General features: G+C 41.6%; 1 protein-coding gene and 1 long non-coding RNA gene across 16 annotated transcripts in view; one reads left to right on the forward strand and one right to left on the reverse strand.

Annotated features, from left to right (window-relative positions):
* Positions 1 to 16,879, reverse strand: part of LOC309364312 — a 768,778-nt gene that overhangs the window by 435,066 nt on the left and 316,833 nt on the right. The window lies entirely within an intron of this gene.
* ATP2B2 (ATPase plasma membrane Ca2+ transporting 2) overlaps positions 1 to 16,879 on the forward strand; it is a 371,704-nt gene that overhangs the window by 310,573 nt on the left and 44,252 nt on the right. For all 15 annotated transcript variants that reach the window (XM_081901178.1, XM_081901176.1, XM_081901188.1 and 12 more), the window contains 2 exons: positions 2,321 to 2,562; positions 3,856 to 4,090. In XM_081901178.1, the coding sequence (XP_081757304.1) occupies positions 2,321 to 2,562; positions 3,856 to 4,090 (477 nt within the window). The remainder of the gene's footprint in view (positions 1 to 2,320; positions 2,563 to 3,855; positions 4,091 to 16,879) is intronic.

A 16,879-nucleotide genomic window follows, 5' to 3' on the forward strand; every position in this document is an offset into this window, starting at 1 on the left:
GATGAGAGCAATATATTTACTTAGGGATATGAAATATTAGTTGTTTTACAACATTGAACTAAACTAAGATTTTAAAAATGAATAGTGGATTATTGTATATTTAGGCAAATGAGAGAAGTTATCACAGTTATCGCGAGTTCAACAGCCTGATCTGAATGCACAACTTCATTGTCTCACATAACTCTTCTGATCAGGATTTATGGTTAGGACAGTTTTCTAAACAATTATTTCCAAAAATTCCAGGTAACTTTGTTTTTACATTGTTTCATGTTTCAGCCTCAGTTTAGATCCATATTTCATTTTTTTAGTTTAAGTTTATTTGGCATCTGCAAATACTTGGTTACAAAGACTCTATTTTAATTTGAATGGTGTATACAAATAATAATAATAATAATAATAATAATAATAATAATAATAATAATAACAACAACAACAACAACAACAACAACTTTGATTGTTGTGCACTTTAGACGCGGGGCAGTCAGCCACCATGGCAGTCTGGTACAGCTGATACTCAGCCTGCAAGAAAAGATTTATGGTATGATTAGCATAGCAGAAACTGCAGGTGGAAATAAAATAATAGCTTTCATTGTAGCAGAGTTAAATTTCTTTTATTTATTTGCTTTAATTTTGAGAGTTAATAAACATGAAACAGCCTAAAATCATTTCATTTTAAAGTGTAAAGCAGATTCGTTCTCACTACAGATTGCGGACAGTAGTCTGCAAGGAAACTGGCTTGGCAATCAGATGGTTTGTGCTGAAGCATTCCAGGAGAGGAAATGCCACTGCCAATTCTCGCCACCGTATGCTTAATTTTATTACATCATGGTGAGATTGGGGGATCTGCAGCTGTTCTAGCAGGTCTCACAGAATTTAAGACCTCTTCTGAAAATTATTGTCTTTTCTTATTTATACTTACATTTACTCATGTACACTCAAAGCAATGAGTATCTTTTATTAAAACTTACTACTTTAAACCGCAGCAGAAATGCCTGTCGCAATTGGGAAGGAGGACAAGACTGCATAGAGTAAATATGTCGGTGGATGCAAACAATTATTTAGATTATGGTTAGGTCAGGGCTGGGCTGGATCTAGACACATCAAAAAAGTGTTTCAGAAAAACGCATTGTAAACCTCAAAGTGCAAAATCACATTGGTGAAAGACGGAACTCCACAGCGCCGTCTGGTGTCACAATATTATAACACATATAAAACACTTTTTCTTTAGTAATGTAGCTGAGTCACTGGCCTTGAGGGGTCACACTTTTTATTCTTTTGTTAACAAGTTACAGTTCTAAAATTCTTTTAGAAATTATTTGTCATGATGGTTAAAACATATTATCAGAGGAAAATACATTTATTTTGAATAAATTTTATAGCCTTTATTAAGTTGCTGAAGAGTAGGAAAGGCGATTAATATGGGTACTCTGTGTGTACAAAATTCCAAGATGATCACATCAAGGGTTTTGTTACGTTTTCTTGAATACAATTTACTTCCTTGTATTGATGTAAATTACTTTGCTACCTTTACGGTGCAAGGTGAATGAATGAATCAATAATAACCTTACTCATGCTCGTTATTATCCCCAGATGGAGAGCTCAGACCAAGAAATAATAGCTTTCCTCAAATCCAGTGACTCCACCCATCACTATAATAGGGTTTCAACAGAGAACTTGCAGTTCAAAGCTCATGTTTTTAACAAACACAGTAGATAAGCTCTCTTTCATTCTGTTAATATTAAGGGTCACTGTTAAATAGAATTGCAATAGAAGTAACATGTTATTTTTAACATGTTATCTGGATGTGCATATCTTGGGGCAATTTTTTAAAAATTTGATTTTTATTATTATTTTGTTGGCCGCTTTGCATTATGCAAGGAAAGGGAGAGGGTGAAATGTCTTTATTTATTTGAATTTGTGTGGTAAGTTAAGATTCCCAGAGTAAGACCTAGATGACAAGTTACACATATTTTGCTCTTACCTTTTTTCCTTTTCAATGGGCTGCAGAAGCCTACAGTTGGGAGCACAAAACTGGAGTGGGGGACAGACTGCTCTTTTCTACACCCTGTCCACACGGTGGAAAGCAGCATCCGGGAAAATTTTGACTAGAAAGTCTGCCTGAGAGGAAAGGTTAGGCAGCTGACCTGGCCCTCTACAAGTGCTCCAATCAAGATCTCAGACTTCTGCTGCTTTACTAAAAAATAAAAAAGGGAAATATCGGAGGAAAAGCTGCACATGCATAATGTGGCTTTATGTAAGATCTTTATGCTGTGGGGACATGAAGGAAAGTTTGAAATCCCAATTCTTTCTTTCTCCTTAGCCACCAGACAAGGATGGTGGTCTACCTCGCCAGGTTGGCAACAAGACAGAGTGTGGATTGCTCGGGTTTGTCTTGGACCTAAAGCAGGATTACCAGCCTGCCCGGAATCAAATGCCTGAAGAGAAGCTCTACAAAGTGTACACATTTAACTCTGTGAGAAAATCAATGAGTACTGTCATCAAAATGCCAGATGAAAGTTTCCGAATGTACAGCAAAGGAGCTTCTGAAATTGTCCTAAAGAAGTATGTACTTAATATTTGCTTTAAACACGTCACTAAATTTGGGTATGCGCGCGATCCAGTTCTCATCATTTGGTTAGTTTAAATCTTACTAACACAGATTGACACACAGAGACCTTAAATGTACAGCAAGACAATGGAACATGTTTTTACATTATCAAGTGCTCTCCTGTGAGATGCCATGTATTAGGTGATTCCTAAATAAGTCCCATGGAAATGAATGGGAGCTAAGGAAGAGCACTACTGTGTATGCATAGCTGCCATTCATTAAGTGAGAGCTGGAAGAAATTCCTGGCAGACGTGGCACATGTCCTTTTATCTTATTTACCACAAAGAGGTAAATTGTTGAATTAATTGATTGAATTGAATTACTGTATTTTTCGCTCCATAAGGCGCACCTGACCATAAGGCGCACCTACTTTTTTTGGGGGGGGGGAATTCAAGAAAAAAAAATGCGGCTCTTGGGGGCTTTTGTGGGAGGTGGGGGAAGTGAGAGAGCCTTGCTCTGTCCCTTTCCCCACCTCCCACAAAAGCCAAGGATAGCTGCACGAAGCCTCCCCAGGGCAGCGGGATGAAGGCTCCCTGCTGCCCTGCGGAGGCTTCGTGGGCTACCCCAGAGCTGCTCAGGAGCTTGTCGGGGCTGGCGGGGGAAGCCCGGGTTTCCCCCACTGCCAGCCCCAAAGAGCAGGTCGGGGCTGGCAGGGGAAGCCCGGGTCCACCCTCCCCCAGCCCCAGGGACCACAAATTGGCTCCATAACATGCACAGACATTTCCCCTTAGATTTTAAGAGGGGAAAAGTGTGTCTTATGGAGCGAAAAATACAGTATTTTAAGAATAACAGCAGCACATTTCAAAGTGTGTATTATTTATCATGAATGGATGAGATGGACAATAGTTCTAACTGTTACTAATTGGCTTACTATAAGTGGCTTGCTAAAAGTCTGATTCAGGGCTTGTTAAACTTAAATTCAGTTCTTCTAGGTTCAAGACCAATGATTTTTAAACACTGAACCCCCTCACATTATTCAGACTACCTTTGTTATGCATTCAAGGCTTCTTCTCTGTCTTTGTTCTAACATTTATTATTTTTTTGCCAACAAAGAGATGTTATAATTTGTTATTTCCACCGATAGATCTAACTAGAATTTCATCACCCATTTGGCTTAGGAAGGTACCAATCAATTTGCTATTTATTAAAATTAATGCTATATCTCAGGCATGTTGAAATCTTTATTCTTGGTCTCTAGTAAATTGTTTCTGAACTGTAGAATTGCTGCTGGTATCCTTTCCTTCCAGGTGTTCTAAGATTCTTAATGCAGCTGGCGAGCCTCGCATCTTCAGACCTCGTGATCGGGATGAGATGGTAAAGAAAGTGATTGAACCTATGGCCTGTGATGGATTGAGAACTATCTGTGTTGCTTATCGAGACTTCCCCAGCAGCCCTGAACCAGACTGGGAGGATGAAAACGACATTCTATCTGACCTGACCTGTATTTGTGTGGTTGGCATAGAAGACCCTGTAAGACCAGAGGTATGCTAAACTTAAGCCCCGATCCTCCTAAACCATCCTCATTTGAATTAAGTCTCATGAACTAATAATACTAATTTCCATATAGGTTTTAGGTGTAGAATGTTAAAGCACTCACGTTATTATTATTATTATTATTATTATTATTATTATTATTATTATTATTATAAAAATGTACTTCCTACAGTTCAGTTTTTGAAAGCAATTCTTTGTACTGGTGTGACCAAAAATACACCATGTTGTATCAAAAGAGGCCCATCCATGCAACATTCCCACCTCCTATTTTTTGCTTCTGTTCATTGTACATACCCATTTTACTCCTGAGGTCTGGGGAACCCTGTGGAATGGTCAGTGTGCTGTTGAGGACTGCCGCTAGTATGAGGAAGAAGGAATTGGTAGCTAGAAATAGGTCCAAGCAAGTCTGCACATAGAGATGTTTCTTTTTAAAACACACACACAAACACACATATTTTAGCAGGTTTGAGAGTAGTACCAGAAGACTCATCCTTTGATGCACTGTTTATATATTGTTGCACAACCAATCTCCAAGTGGTGCGAGATTCCAGAGGTTCCAGGTGCTACCCCAGGGTTCATGTTTCCTTTTGGAAATGAGGCACAGCAGACACTGTGGTGTCTTAATTATATCTGGTTTCTTTACACACATATACAACCTAAGCCTACAGTGGAGGGGTCCACAGCCTTAACACCCCATGAGGGTTTTGTTTCTCCCATAGCCATAGCCTTGGATTCAAGCAGAGATCCACGATGGCTCTCTCTCTCTCTCTCTCTCTGCTTGCTGCTCTTCCTCCAGGTCATATCCCTGCCCCCAAACCTCTCATCTCTCAACCCTAAACTGATAACAATACCGTGGTACTCTTCAGGTTACATACGCTTCAGGTACAGACACCGCTAAGCCAGAAATAGTGCTTCAGGTTAAGAACTTTGCTTCAGGATGAGAACAGAAATCGGGCTTCGGTGGCGCAGCGGCAGCAGGAAGCCCCATTAGCTAAAGTGGTGCTTCAGGTTAAGAACAGTTTCAGGTTAAGTACAGACCTCTGGAACGAATTAAGTACTTAACCTGAGGTACCACTGTATGTTCACTTGGGGAGCTTGTTTATTACAAGACATGAATGGGTACACTTGCTATGATGATTTTTGATATCATTACTGATAATGTATTAACAAACAGTAGGTGGTTATAAAAGGGCTACATGACTTGTTTTTCCATTCCATTATGTGTCTGGTATATTTAGATGAAATGTCTTCCACTCCAAACAGGTTTTGGCTCATTCACTAAATAGCTTGTTCACTGGATGAAATGTTGCATGGCAGTTTGAAATAAAAATATTGTTTTTTAAAATTGATAACTTTTTAAAAAAAATTATGGAGCTCCTAATTTCATCCTCCCAACAGTTTAGTTGCTTCAAGATGTGATCCAAAGGGCACTTCAGCAAACTAATTCAGTACTGTTTACCACTGTATCCTCCTGGACCATTTCTGTCAGTTGCTGTTTTGCAGTCTTTCCATTCCTACTTGCAGCGTTGGGTTCAAAGAATAGCTTTGGTTTTTATGTGTCCACCTTCTGGTAGCTGTTATGTGGGGTGCCACAGAGTGCTATTTTGTTCCCAATGCTGTTTAATATTGATACAAAACTGCTGGAAGCAGTTGTTAGAATATTTGCTCTCCTAATGTCAGCATGCTAATGACACCCAGCTCTATCTTGCCATTACAGTCTGAAGCAGGAGACACTGTGATTGTTCTTAATTGGTCCCTGGATGCACTGCTAAGCTGCGGATTGGTAAAATGGAGACTCTGTGCATGAGTGTCCCCATGGGATTTTACCAGTTCTGGATAGGGTTTTACTGACTCTGAAGGAAGCCTTTTGAATTTTGGGGTACTGATAGATCCATCTTTGTTACTGGAGGCCTAGGTAACCACCATAATGTGGAGAAATCACATTTTGTTTATAGGGACAAAGTTTGTTTTATATGAAGGTAATAGAAGGGTTCAGGTTAAATTACAGTGTATCCATTGGCAGCTGACCATTGGCTATTAATTATATTAGACAGGACTGGTAAAAGCTAGATTCTTTTTATACTGGGTTAGAGGATTATAAAAGTGAATTTTGGATTGGCTTGATGGATAGAGATTGATTGATTGATTGATTGGTTTATTACGGCCATTGGCCCATATCTAAAAACAATACATCAAAATTTATCCATAAACAATACAATTTAAACAGTTCCAAGTTAAAACACCCCTATAAAACCAATTTTACTTCAATTAAGTAAACTATACACAATAAGCTCCCTCTATGTCGACCGCAATTCAAATCCCTCAGATTTTGGGGGATATGCGTCTTAGTTCTGGCACTTATTGATGGTTCTTAAGTTTGGCTAAGCTGTCAGAGTCATACAGTGATCCATTTCTCCTCTTATGAAATAAGACATTAATCAGGTATCTAGCGACTGCAAGGGATCTACTTGAGTCTTCGTCGTTTAATAAGTATATTATTTGGGCTTCCTGAGGTCTGTCAGCTATTCTCGATAAATATGGGGCCAGAAACTTGGACCGTGAAGCCGAATGTATAGGACAACAGAAGATTATATGATATAACGATTCTGTAGATCCACTTTTACAGTCACAGAGGAGTAAGATCTGTCCGTTGGAGAGTCTGTTACCCAACACATTTGATGGGAAAACATTGAATCTAGCCTTTATAAAGGCGTACCTGTGCATCACCACAGATAAGGTAGTTAAATAAGATGGAAGCTTCGTTGGTGGTGTTAAGCCAAGGTTTATCGGCGAACAGGTGCCACCACCTGTCGCAATATTAAATTGTAAATCCATCTCCTCTAATTTGTGAGTTATAATTCTCTTGGCAGAAATTAAATCCAATTTTAGTAGTTCAGATGGAGATAGCCCTAAGGACACAAGTTTCCCATGTATTATTTTTGCCCAAGGGCTAGGGAAGTCGTCTCTCCAGAGACACTGTATCAAGTGGAGATTTGGAAGTTTGTGCCATAATGCCAACCAGTAACAGAGGATGCATTTCCATAATGAGGTTTCTAGAGATGCAATATTTAGTTCGAGACGTATAGCAGTATTGCCTACACACCTGGGTAATTTTAGCAACCTTCTTAGCAGCTGGTTTTGGATTACCTCCAATTGGGTTAGATTAACAAAGGACCCCCATATTGGGATTGCATATGCTATTGTTGCAATCACCTTTGCCTTGAAAACTTTTAACACTGATGGAATATGGAAAGCCCCATCTGAAAAGAAAAAACGCAGTAGCGCAAAGGAAAGGGCTTTAGCTCTATTTAATACATATGCCAGATGGACCTTCCAGCCCATGTTGTGTTGGAGAAGGACTCCCAAGTATTGAAATTTAAAGACTTGGTCGATGGCTTTTCCGTCTATTCTCCAATTATAGGTTTTTCGACTCTTGGTGAAAATTAAAACTTTGGACTTGGCATGATTAATTGTAAGAAAGTTTGATTTGCAGTAAGCATCAAAAATTTTCAGTGCCCTCCTAAGGCCTACTCTTGAGAAAGATAGGATCACTGCGTCGTCTGCGTAGAGTAGAAGGGGGCAACGATATTGGGCAAGGCGAGGGGCATGGATCGTTTCTTGAGAATCTATCAGAGGCGCCCTCATATCACTTATAAATAGATTAAAAAGGGTCGGAGCAAGGATACATCCTTGACGGACACCTCTATTGATGGTTACTGAATTTGAGAGGTCACTGGCCGGAGTGATTCTCACCCTTGCGGCTGATCCGTCATGCAATTTAGTTATTAGCCACAAAAGTCTTTTGTCTATTCCCCATCGTGCTAATTTCCCCCAAAGTAATCCCCTGGGGATGCTGTCAAAAGCGGCCTTTAAATCAATAAAGGCTGCACAAAGTTGGCCTCTATTTGGGGCGGAATATTTCCGGGCAAGGTGGTATAAAACTAAGACATGCTCAACCGCTGACTGATTCGGTCTAAAACCAGCCTGTTCAGGCCCAATCAGGTTGTTCTCTTCGGCCCACTTAGTAAGCTTAGTTAACAAGAACCGTGCATATATTTTCCCAATTGTTGACAATAAGCTGATATTCCTGTAATTTCCCGGGTCATCTGTTGAGCCCTTTTTATGGATTGGAATAATAATCGCATCCTTCCATATTCTTGGAACCTTCCCACTGTTGTTTACGGCATCAAAAGTAACGGCCAGGATTTTCGCCCACCAGTGTGCATGAAGTTTTATAGCTTCCGCCGGGACTAGGTCGGGACCGGGGGCCTTTCCAACTTTGAGATTGGAAATGAGTCCGTGGATTTCTTCCGGGTCAGTGGGTGGCCAAAGCGGGAGCTGCTCATAGGATCCATCGATTGTATTAATATTAAGGTCTGGTAAGGCAAAATAGTTCCTTAGAAGTGATTCCCAAACTGGGGCAGGGATAACGGTTAGTGGGTAACTTTTAGATTTTCTGTTAACCAACAGCCAGAATTTTCGGGAATTACCGGTATTTGAGGCAGCTATAAGTGCATGCCAGCGGTTCAGTTGCCATTCCTGTTTGGCCTTTTTTTGCACATATTTGTAAGCTGATTTTGCCTGATAGTACTCCTTGGGAAGCATAGTCGCCCCTGAGGATTTGTAATCATTATAAATAGCACAAAGATGTTGTTTGGCTTGTTTGCAATTACGGTTAAACCACAGTGCACCTGTTTTGGAGTGGGCCCGATTTACCTGGTGGGTTGGGACAGTAAAGAATGACGTAAGGTCATTCAACAGATTGGCAAATAGATTAATAGTTTGATCGTGTTCATATGAGGTTATGTCAAGGGCTGAATAGGTTTGTATGATCTCCTGCTGAAAAAATTGAGAATATTTTTGAGCCTGCGTTACAGACCACTTTATACCCTTCACTCGTAATGCTGTATTAATGCCCTCTACCGGGTTTTCTGTGTTAGTGTCTAATTGAGTTGGATGACTGTACTCGTCCCCGTGCCAGTCTAGGTCAAACATAGCAGCAAGTGGAAGGTGGTCACTGAACTGAATATTGTCAATCTTAAAAGAGAGAGCTTTCGGCATCAGATCACTCGAGGCTAAAAGGTAATCTAGTACACTGTTTGATTTTATGCCTAGGTGGGTATACTCCCCCGGTATATCGGGAGGGCAGCAACCATTCAGGGGTACTAGATTTAAGCGAATAGCCATTTGGTAAAGAAGTACTCCCGCCTCGTTTACTTTAGAGTCTTTTGAGGTTCTCCTCACGGCATGTCTCAAATCATAATTGTCGAGGCATGGAGCAGACCACCATTTAGCTTTAGTTAAATCGACCCAATTTGCTGCTATGCGTGCGTTAAAGTCACCCCCAATTAAGGATTGGCTATTGGAATATTTAACTCGGCATGATACTAAATGATCTTCTAATATTTCCCATCTATCATGCAGTTCAAGGGACGAACCCCCTGGCGGGAGGTAGACATTGGAGATTAGCAGTGATACTTCCCCCCCTGACATCAACCCGGATAAAGCATAGGGGGGAGCAGTCAAAACTAATGAAAATTTGAAATGCAGCTTCAGTGAGATACCAATTACTAGACCACCTTTCGGCCGTCCTCCTTTCTGGGAGGGGCAAGCTGGAAGAGATAGAAGGTCGAATCCGTTTATAACAATTTCACCCTCCTCCCAAGTTTCTTGCAATAGAATGATATGAAACGAATTGATATACGACTGGAATTCTGGGTCACATTTTTTCCTACGCCAGCCAGCGATGTTCCAACAGAGGATCGATATTGGTGGTTTTTTGGGTTGTCCGGCTAACCGTCATTTAAATTCTTGTGGGAAGCTCTTATGCAGCAAGGACGCTCCCTTAAAGAAGTCCGTTATTTTCCTTTGCTGAGGGTTGACGTCCTGGTGTGGTGGGTCTTTTGCTCTGGTGCGAGCCGGTTGTGGTGGGTCTTTTGCTCTAGTGCGAGCCGGTTGTGGCACGGTCAAGTCGCAAGGGCCTGAATTTTTGGGGGGCAGAAAAGAGTTAGCATCCTGGTGAGTAGAGATAATATTTGGCGATTTTAGCTGTCGGGCCCAACTAGGCTCTGAAGAGGCTCCTGCCAAGTCCGCTGGAGCCATCCTCTTTGGGGATCTAACCGAAACACTTGTGATCATTTGATTTATATGTCCTGCTGGGTCTTCAGTCCACTCTGTGTTGACTCTCGACACTATAGTGTCTTCCTCGCGTAATTTTTGGATTTTTGGTGGAGAAGCCTGACTTGGAGTGGCCACTACCGTCTCAGGTCGTGGATGGTCTTCGATGTATGTTGATTCCAAGTCCGGCATGGAGGGGTGCAGGGGCGACGATTTATCCAGGGGAGTGTTATCCTGAGATTCATTCTTTGATCGGTTAATCTCAGAGGGAACAGATAAGTCTATTAAAAGCAGGGATGAGTTACCAGTGTGAAGGGGAGGAGAAGAGTCTGCCTCCAGCAGTGGGACCTTCCCATCCAATGCTGATGGCACCTTATATGCTGGATATTGGGGGATTGTTGTTTCCACCTCCATGGGGCATGGCACCGCTAAGTTAGAGTGGGTATTATTCATAGTAACTCCGTTGCAGGCGATACTTAGGAGCTGAAGTTTAAGTGAGTCCAGCCTATTTATAATTTCTTGTTGTTCCATCGCTGGTAACTCTCCAAAGGAGGCGATAAGCTCTCTTTCCTCCTGGGGTGTCAAAGAGTTACTGGCACAATCATAGTGTTTAGAGATAGAGATTCTTGATCACAGGAAAAGTGGTCTGATGAGGGGACAATGACAATTTTTTGCTGCTTAAATATCATTGGTTGAAGTGTAGGCTGACCAGAGCATCAATAGGCTACTGTATTGGGAGAGTGTGTGACTGAAGGAAACTGCTGAGAAGGAGGAGGAGGCAGAAGTAAGAAGGCTGGGGTCTGGAGCAGAAGGAAAAGGAAAAGCAGTATGGGCAAGAGACTTATTGAGGCTAGGGGAAGCCTAGTAGTATAGTCTGCCTCAAAAGAGCTGAATCACTGGCTTAAGCTGAAGATTGACAGAAAGGCTATTAAATTAAATAGGGTTAGGAATTGTGCATTAAAAATCAGTCCCTGACCCATTATGTTGGATGCTGTTATTACTAGGGTTTTTTTTAATCTATATTTTTATTACACTACTTTCATATTTTTATGTTTGTATTTTTGCACACTGCTTAGAGATTTTAGAAACGGACATAGGCAGACAGGCGGTCAGCTTAGTTTTCCTAAAGTATACATGCAGCTTCAACGTGAAAGCCAAGATGGTGTTTAAAAACAGCCTGTGCTTTCTCTAGAAATGGGTCTATGTGTTGTGACAATAGAATACAAAAGCAGTCCTTTGGATAGTGAAATAAAATAGTTGTAATACCTTATTCATTTAAAAGAAGAAGAAGCAATGTGCTAGTTGTCACATGAAACACAGTTGTGTGGCAGCCACTTCATAAGCCCGGTCACTCCTAACAAGCAGCTCCCAATGTAGCTCTGGTGATTTTCACTTTGTGGTGATCTCACAGCCTGTTTTATTTATTTTTGGACCAGTGTGGTTAAAATCATTAGAAATGTGTAGGAATTGTCTGAGTTAAAAGACTTGCAGTTACGTTTGGTAGAAAACATGCATGAATAAGACAAAAAATAACAAAAGAAATTCTTATTGCTGCTGAATGTCAGTGCTGCCACCTCCTACATTCTCTTTCTTCTTCATCATCAGGAGGGCTACTTTATTAAGTAGCTCTTAAGTAAGTCCTAGAATCTAGGACAGCAATGGGGAACTCCTAGTGCACAGATCTAGATAGGGGTCCGAATTGGCTCACAAGGCCATTTCCCTCAAACTATGTCCACCTTCCCCACACCTGGAGCAAGTAAAGACATGATGCAAAGGAACTATCAGAAGTTTAAAGTGCTCTCCTGATTATTCCTTTCTAAGTGGGGCTTGCTGACAGCTGCTTGAGGGTGACAGTGTGCCTTCAGTGACAACAAGCCCTTAAGAAGTTGTCACTTGGCATCATAATGACATCAGGTGATTTGTAGGTGGGTGGCACCACCTATCTGTCAAAAATGCCCCACAGCAAACATTTGTTCAACCCATAATTGCCTTGATGCTGCAGTCTGACTGGAAGGGAGCACATTTCTTTTCCTCTGTGCTTTTCTTATAGAAATGGCCCCTCTGAGCTGCTTTTTACCCTAAGGGGCAAAATGATGCAGGTCGTCATTCTGTTTCAGAATGCAACTTTCTGAAGAAAACAAACCCTATTTTGGATTTTAGTAGGGATATTTCTGGAGATTTCACACCTGGTACCACATGCAGGGGCATGCAGGGGCATGATTTCCTTTCTTAACAGCTTAAGAGGTAACCACATTTATTTGGATAGTGGGAAGGCGATTCTCATCTCTTTTAAATTAAACAATAAAATATTATGGTTGTTTGTTGCACATGGGCATCCAGAGCTGATATTTAGAAAGTCACGGGGGAACATTACTAAGTCAAATTAATTATAGTTACAAATAGGTAGCCGTGTTGGTCTGCCATAGTCAAAACAAAATAAAAAAAAATTCCTTCCAGTAGCACCTTAAAGACCAACTAAGTTAGTTCTTGGTATGAGCTTTCGTGTGCATGCACACTTCTTCTGGTAGCCGTGTTGGTCTGCCAAGTGTGCATGAAGAAGTGTGCATGCACACGAAAGCTCATACCAAGAACTAACTTAGTTGGTCTTTAAGGTGCTACTGGAAGAAATTTTTTTATTTTGTTTTGTCAAATTAATTATGTGAGTGACTGAGACCAACTGAAAGCTGAGAAGAATTTCTGGTAGACGTTTTTTGTGTGTGGTAGAACTTTGGCTGTTTATTTCCTAGCAGACCTCAAGTGACAATGCCTCATTTTTTCCCTGTGGTAAAATGGCTGTATTCTTAAGACCTGCCAATGTACTTTGGTCTTCCATGCAGCATTTACAACAGTATCTAAAAATGTGGCAAACTTAAAAGTGCAATTTTATACAGTTACTCAAAAGTGAGCCCCATTGATTTGTCTCCAGGTAAGTGGGTAAGTGGGACGTGGGTGGCTCTGTGGGTTAAACCACAGAGCCTAGGACTTGCCGATCAGAAGGTCGTGGTTCGAATCCCCGTGATGGGGTGAGCTCCCGTTGCTCGGTCCCTGCTCCTGCCAACCTAGCAGTTTGAAAGTACGTCAAAGTGCAAGTAGATAAATAGGTACCACTCCGGTGGGAAGGTAAACGGTGTTTCCATGCGCTGTTCTGGTTCACCAGAAGTGGCTTAGTCATGCTGGCCACATGACCTGGAAGATGTACGCCAGCTCCCTCGGCCAATAAAGCGAGATGAGCGCCGCAATCCCGGAGCCGGTCATGATTGGACTTAATAGTCAGGGGTCCCTTTACCTTTACCCTTAAGTGTGTACAGAAGAGTGCTGAATCTTTTTTTTACCCCAAAGGTCACATTACCCTGTGGAAAGCCTTCCAGGGGCTGCATGCCAGTGGTGGGTGGTTCCAGAGGCAAATGTGGGCAGAACAACAGATGCCATTGTTTATCTGTTTTTATTTTATTTTTTTTAAATAATTTTTATTAAGGTTTTCCAAATTAAAACAAATAAAATCCAATTCATAAACTTTTTCCAATATCCAGGACTTCCCCTCCCCGCCCCCTCTTGTGTTCCAAGTCTTCCAAAAAAGCAATAATATTCAACAAATTCTTATTCCCAAAATACACTCATCATCAATAACCCAATTTATCCAAATTTCCATCCCCTAAGGTCGACCTATTCCCTTCCACGAGTTCCCCCCTTTCAAATATAGTACAGATGAAAATAAAATAAAAACAAACAATAATTTTACAACCTTTGGATTCCAAATTTCCCTCCCCTCTTTCCCTGTTGCGTTCCTCCTATCCCTCCACTTCTAATGTCTTCCTGATGAACCCACATTTCACTAAACCCACATCCCTCTGGTTCTTTACCGGTCTTTTTTTTTTTTTTTAATTACAGATGTCCAATCATAGAAGGAGTCTATCAAAGGGGGCCCATTTCTTCTATCCAGATTTTTATATCCAGGAGTATAAACTCCAATTTTATATCCATAAGCTTGTCAAATCTGGATATCCCAAATGTTCCCACTCCAGTTCTGTCCAGTTCTTGTTATTTCCTTGTTCTTGTCAATCACTCTCCTCCTTTTTACTTCCCTGTTCCCTCACAGAAATGTTCTTTTTCCAAAGGCTTCTAGTGTCTCTACAGAGGCTTGTTATTCAGGAGCAAAACATTACATCATGTTCCTTTCATTTTTCAACAGATTAATCCATTGTTTCCAGTAAAGTGTAGGCCTCTGTAGACAAAATAATGTTCCATTTCTGCAGTTTCCCAGGAGATTAAAAGTTCTATCCAACTGTTCAAGTTTCCCGTCGAAAACACATGCAATGTCCCTCAGCTCCTCTAGGTGGATTACAATAACAAAGTTCCCTTCCAGATCACATCCGCCAGTCCAAATAACTTATAAATCCTCATTTGAAACAATTTATCTCCAATTTATAACAAATGTAACCGGCAAAGTCCTCATAACAAAGTCTCAATTTCATTCTTCCGTTTTGACAGCTCTTTGACAGCTGTCAAAACCTCCGTTATTCTTCTCCAGGCATTTTCACGAATCGCTCCAGGGATTCCGGGGGGGTTGCTTTTTAATACGAATTCCACTTTTCTCCTCCAGCTCAATCTTATAAATTTCCCTCGCGAAGTTGCTAGTTCGGCAAGATAAGGTTCCTCTCGATCTTAGTTATCCAGTCCTTTGTTTTGGCTCTTCTACAATTTGGGGGGGGGGCTGACTTCCTTTTTTCCACCTCCCCCGTTCGCTCCAAATTCTAAAAATTTATCCCTCTTTTTAATCCATATTCCAATTACTCACGGGTTCTTTTTTTGGGTCCAAATTTTCAATAGAAGAAGTCAGCGCTCTCCGCCGGATGGCATGCGGCTGCGCTCGGCAGGGATAGCAGAGGACTCAAAGCACCACGCTCCTCCCCGGCACCCGATCCGTAGCCTTTAAAAAGGCTCCTTCACGAATCGAGAGGGCGCTGACGGTGCCAGCCGAGTCTCCATGTCCACGGCCTCCGTGGCCGTGGTTTTTGAGGGTCCCCGCATCGCCGGTGCGGTAGGACCCAGCCCCTGCCGAGCAGGCTCCCTCCGGAGCTCGGAGGGAGCCCGCCATTCGGCGATGGCGCCGACCCGGAAGTCCTTGTTGTTTATCTGTTTTTAAAAGGCACTACTTAAAATATTAAAAATCCATTCAATAAAATTACCTTTAAAACATGATTTAAAAAACAAGATAGAAACATAACTCTACATCACAAATAAAACTGTGCTGTGCACAAAGCAAATGTAAAAAGGTAAGCACCAGAGTGCAGGAAAACTTGGGTAATTTTTTAAAAAGAGTTATTGAAAGGTGATTACTGTCTCTGCCTCACAAATTACCTGAGGGAAGGTATCCCAAGAAGAATCCTCTGGTCACTGAATAACCAATAGGGTCTCCTTGGGAGATCTTAAAGAACAGATTGGTCTGTACTGGGAGAAGCAGTCTGCAAAGTATCTTGGATCCAAGTTGCTTAGGGCTTCAAATATCAACAACAAAACCTTGAATTGGGCTTGGTAGGTAATAGGGAGCCAATGCAGACCTTTCAACACTGGTGTAACATGTACAGTAGGCTATATTTCAGTCACACAGAAGATGGAGGTTTCTCCATACTCTGTCATTCCACCCCCCCCCCACCTGCCTTTCCATCTAGGCAAGCAAGAGGCACTATCATAGTTAAAGATCACATTTCAGGCAGGTAAAAGCACTCAAGGAAATCACTGAGCAGGGGGAGTTGTGACCTGAGGAGTAAGTTGTGCCCTGCCTGGAGCTCTGAAGACCAGATACAAAGGCCTGGGGGGCTGCATTCAGTCCCTGGGTCTGAGGTACCCCACCTCTGGGGCCTAGCATTGTCATCTAAAGCAATCATATACCTGGGAGTAAAATTTCTTGAACTTGGTAGGGCTTGCTTTTAAGTAGCCACGTATAGGATTTCACTCAAGAAAGCCAACAAATCTGCAGGCAAAGTGTCGTAATCTGAAGAGATTTTCAATGTGACTTTGGCAACTTCTATGTAGAAGCCACACTGGCCCCTGCCGCCCTACGGCTTAGCTTCTTTGTCTGCATGCCTGTATGTCTCTTGTGCATAGGATTGTGGCTGCTTCTCCACATGATATTATTAGCCTTACAAGGATTGAGAGAGGTGTGATAATGCCAGGATGGCATTATGATTGCTCAAATTTATGTAAAGAGGAATTTCTCGGCTTTTCTGTGTTACTCTATAGAAGAAAACATTTTGGATCACATCCAATGCTGTGTGAGCAGCATTCTGCTGGTACAACGGGACACCTGTTTCCCCCATGTGCCCCCAAAATTTGAGGGTGCACAGGGGTCTGGAGGGGACAGGAGTGGAAGAAGGAGCACCACTGTGTGCATGGAGTTCTGCTGTGTCTGCAGAGCCTTTGGTTTTAAATAGCAGTAGTCATTGAATGATGGCATGTCATACATCAAAGCTATATACATATATTAAATGTTTTTAGTGCACTACTTTGCTAACAGAAGTTCAGTTCTGTGGTTCTAATGATCTCTGTTGTACCTTGAAAGGGTTCTTGGTGCACCTTTAGTATTATTCAGGCTGTAACGCCTAAACAGAGCTTCATGAGGGATAATTCAGCACAGTTAATTACATTCCTCAGTCTTTTATA

Source organism: Podarcis melisellensis (assembly GCF_964234715.1).
Source record: "Podarcis melisellensis genome assembly, chromosome: 2".
NCBI lineage: Eukaryota > Metazoa > Chordata > Lepidosauria > Squamata > Lacertidae > Podarcis > Podarcis melisellensis.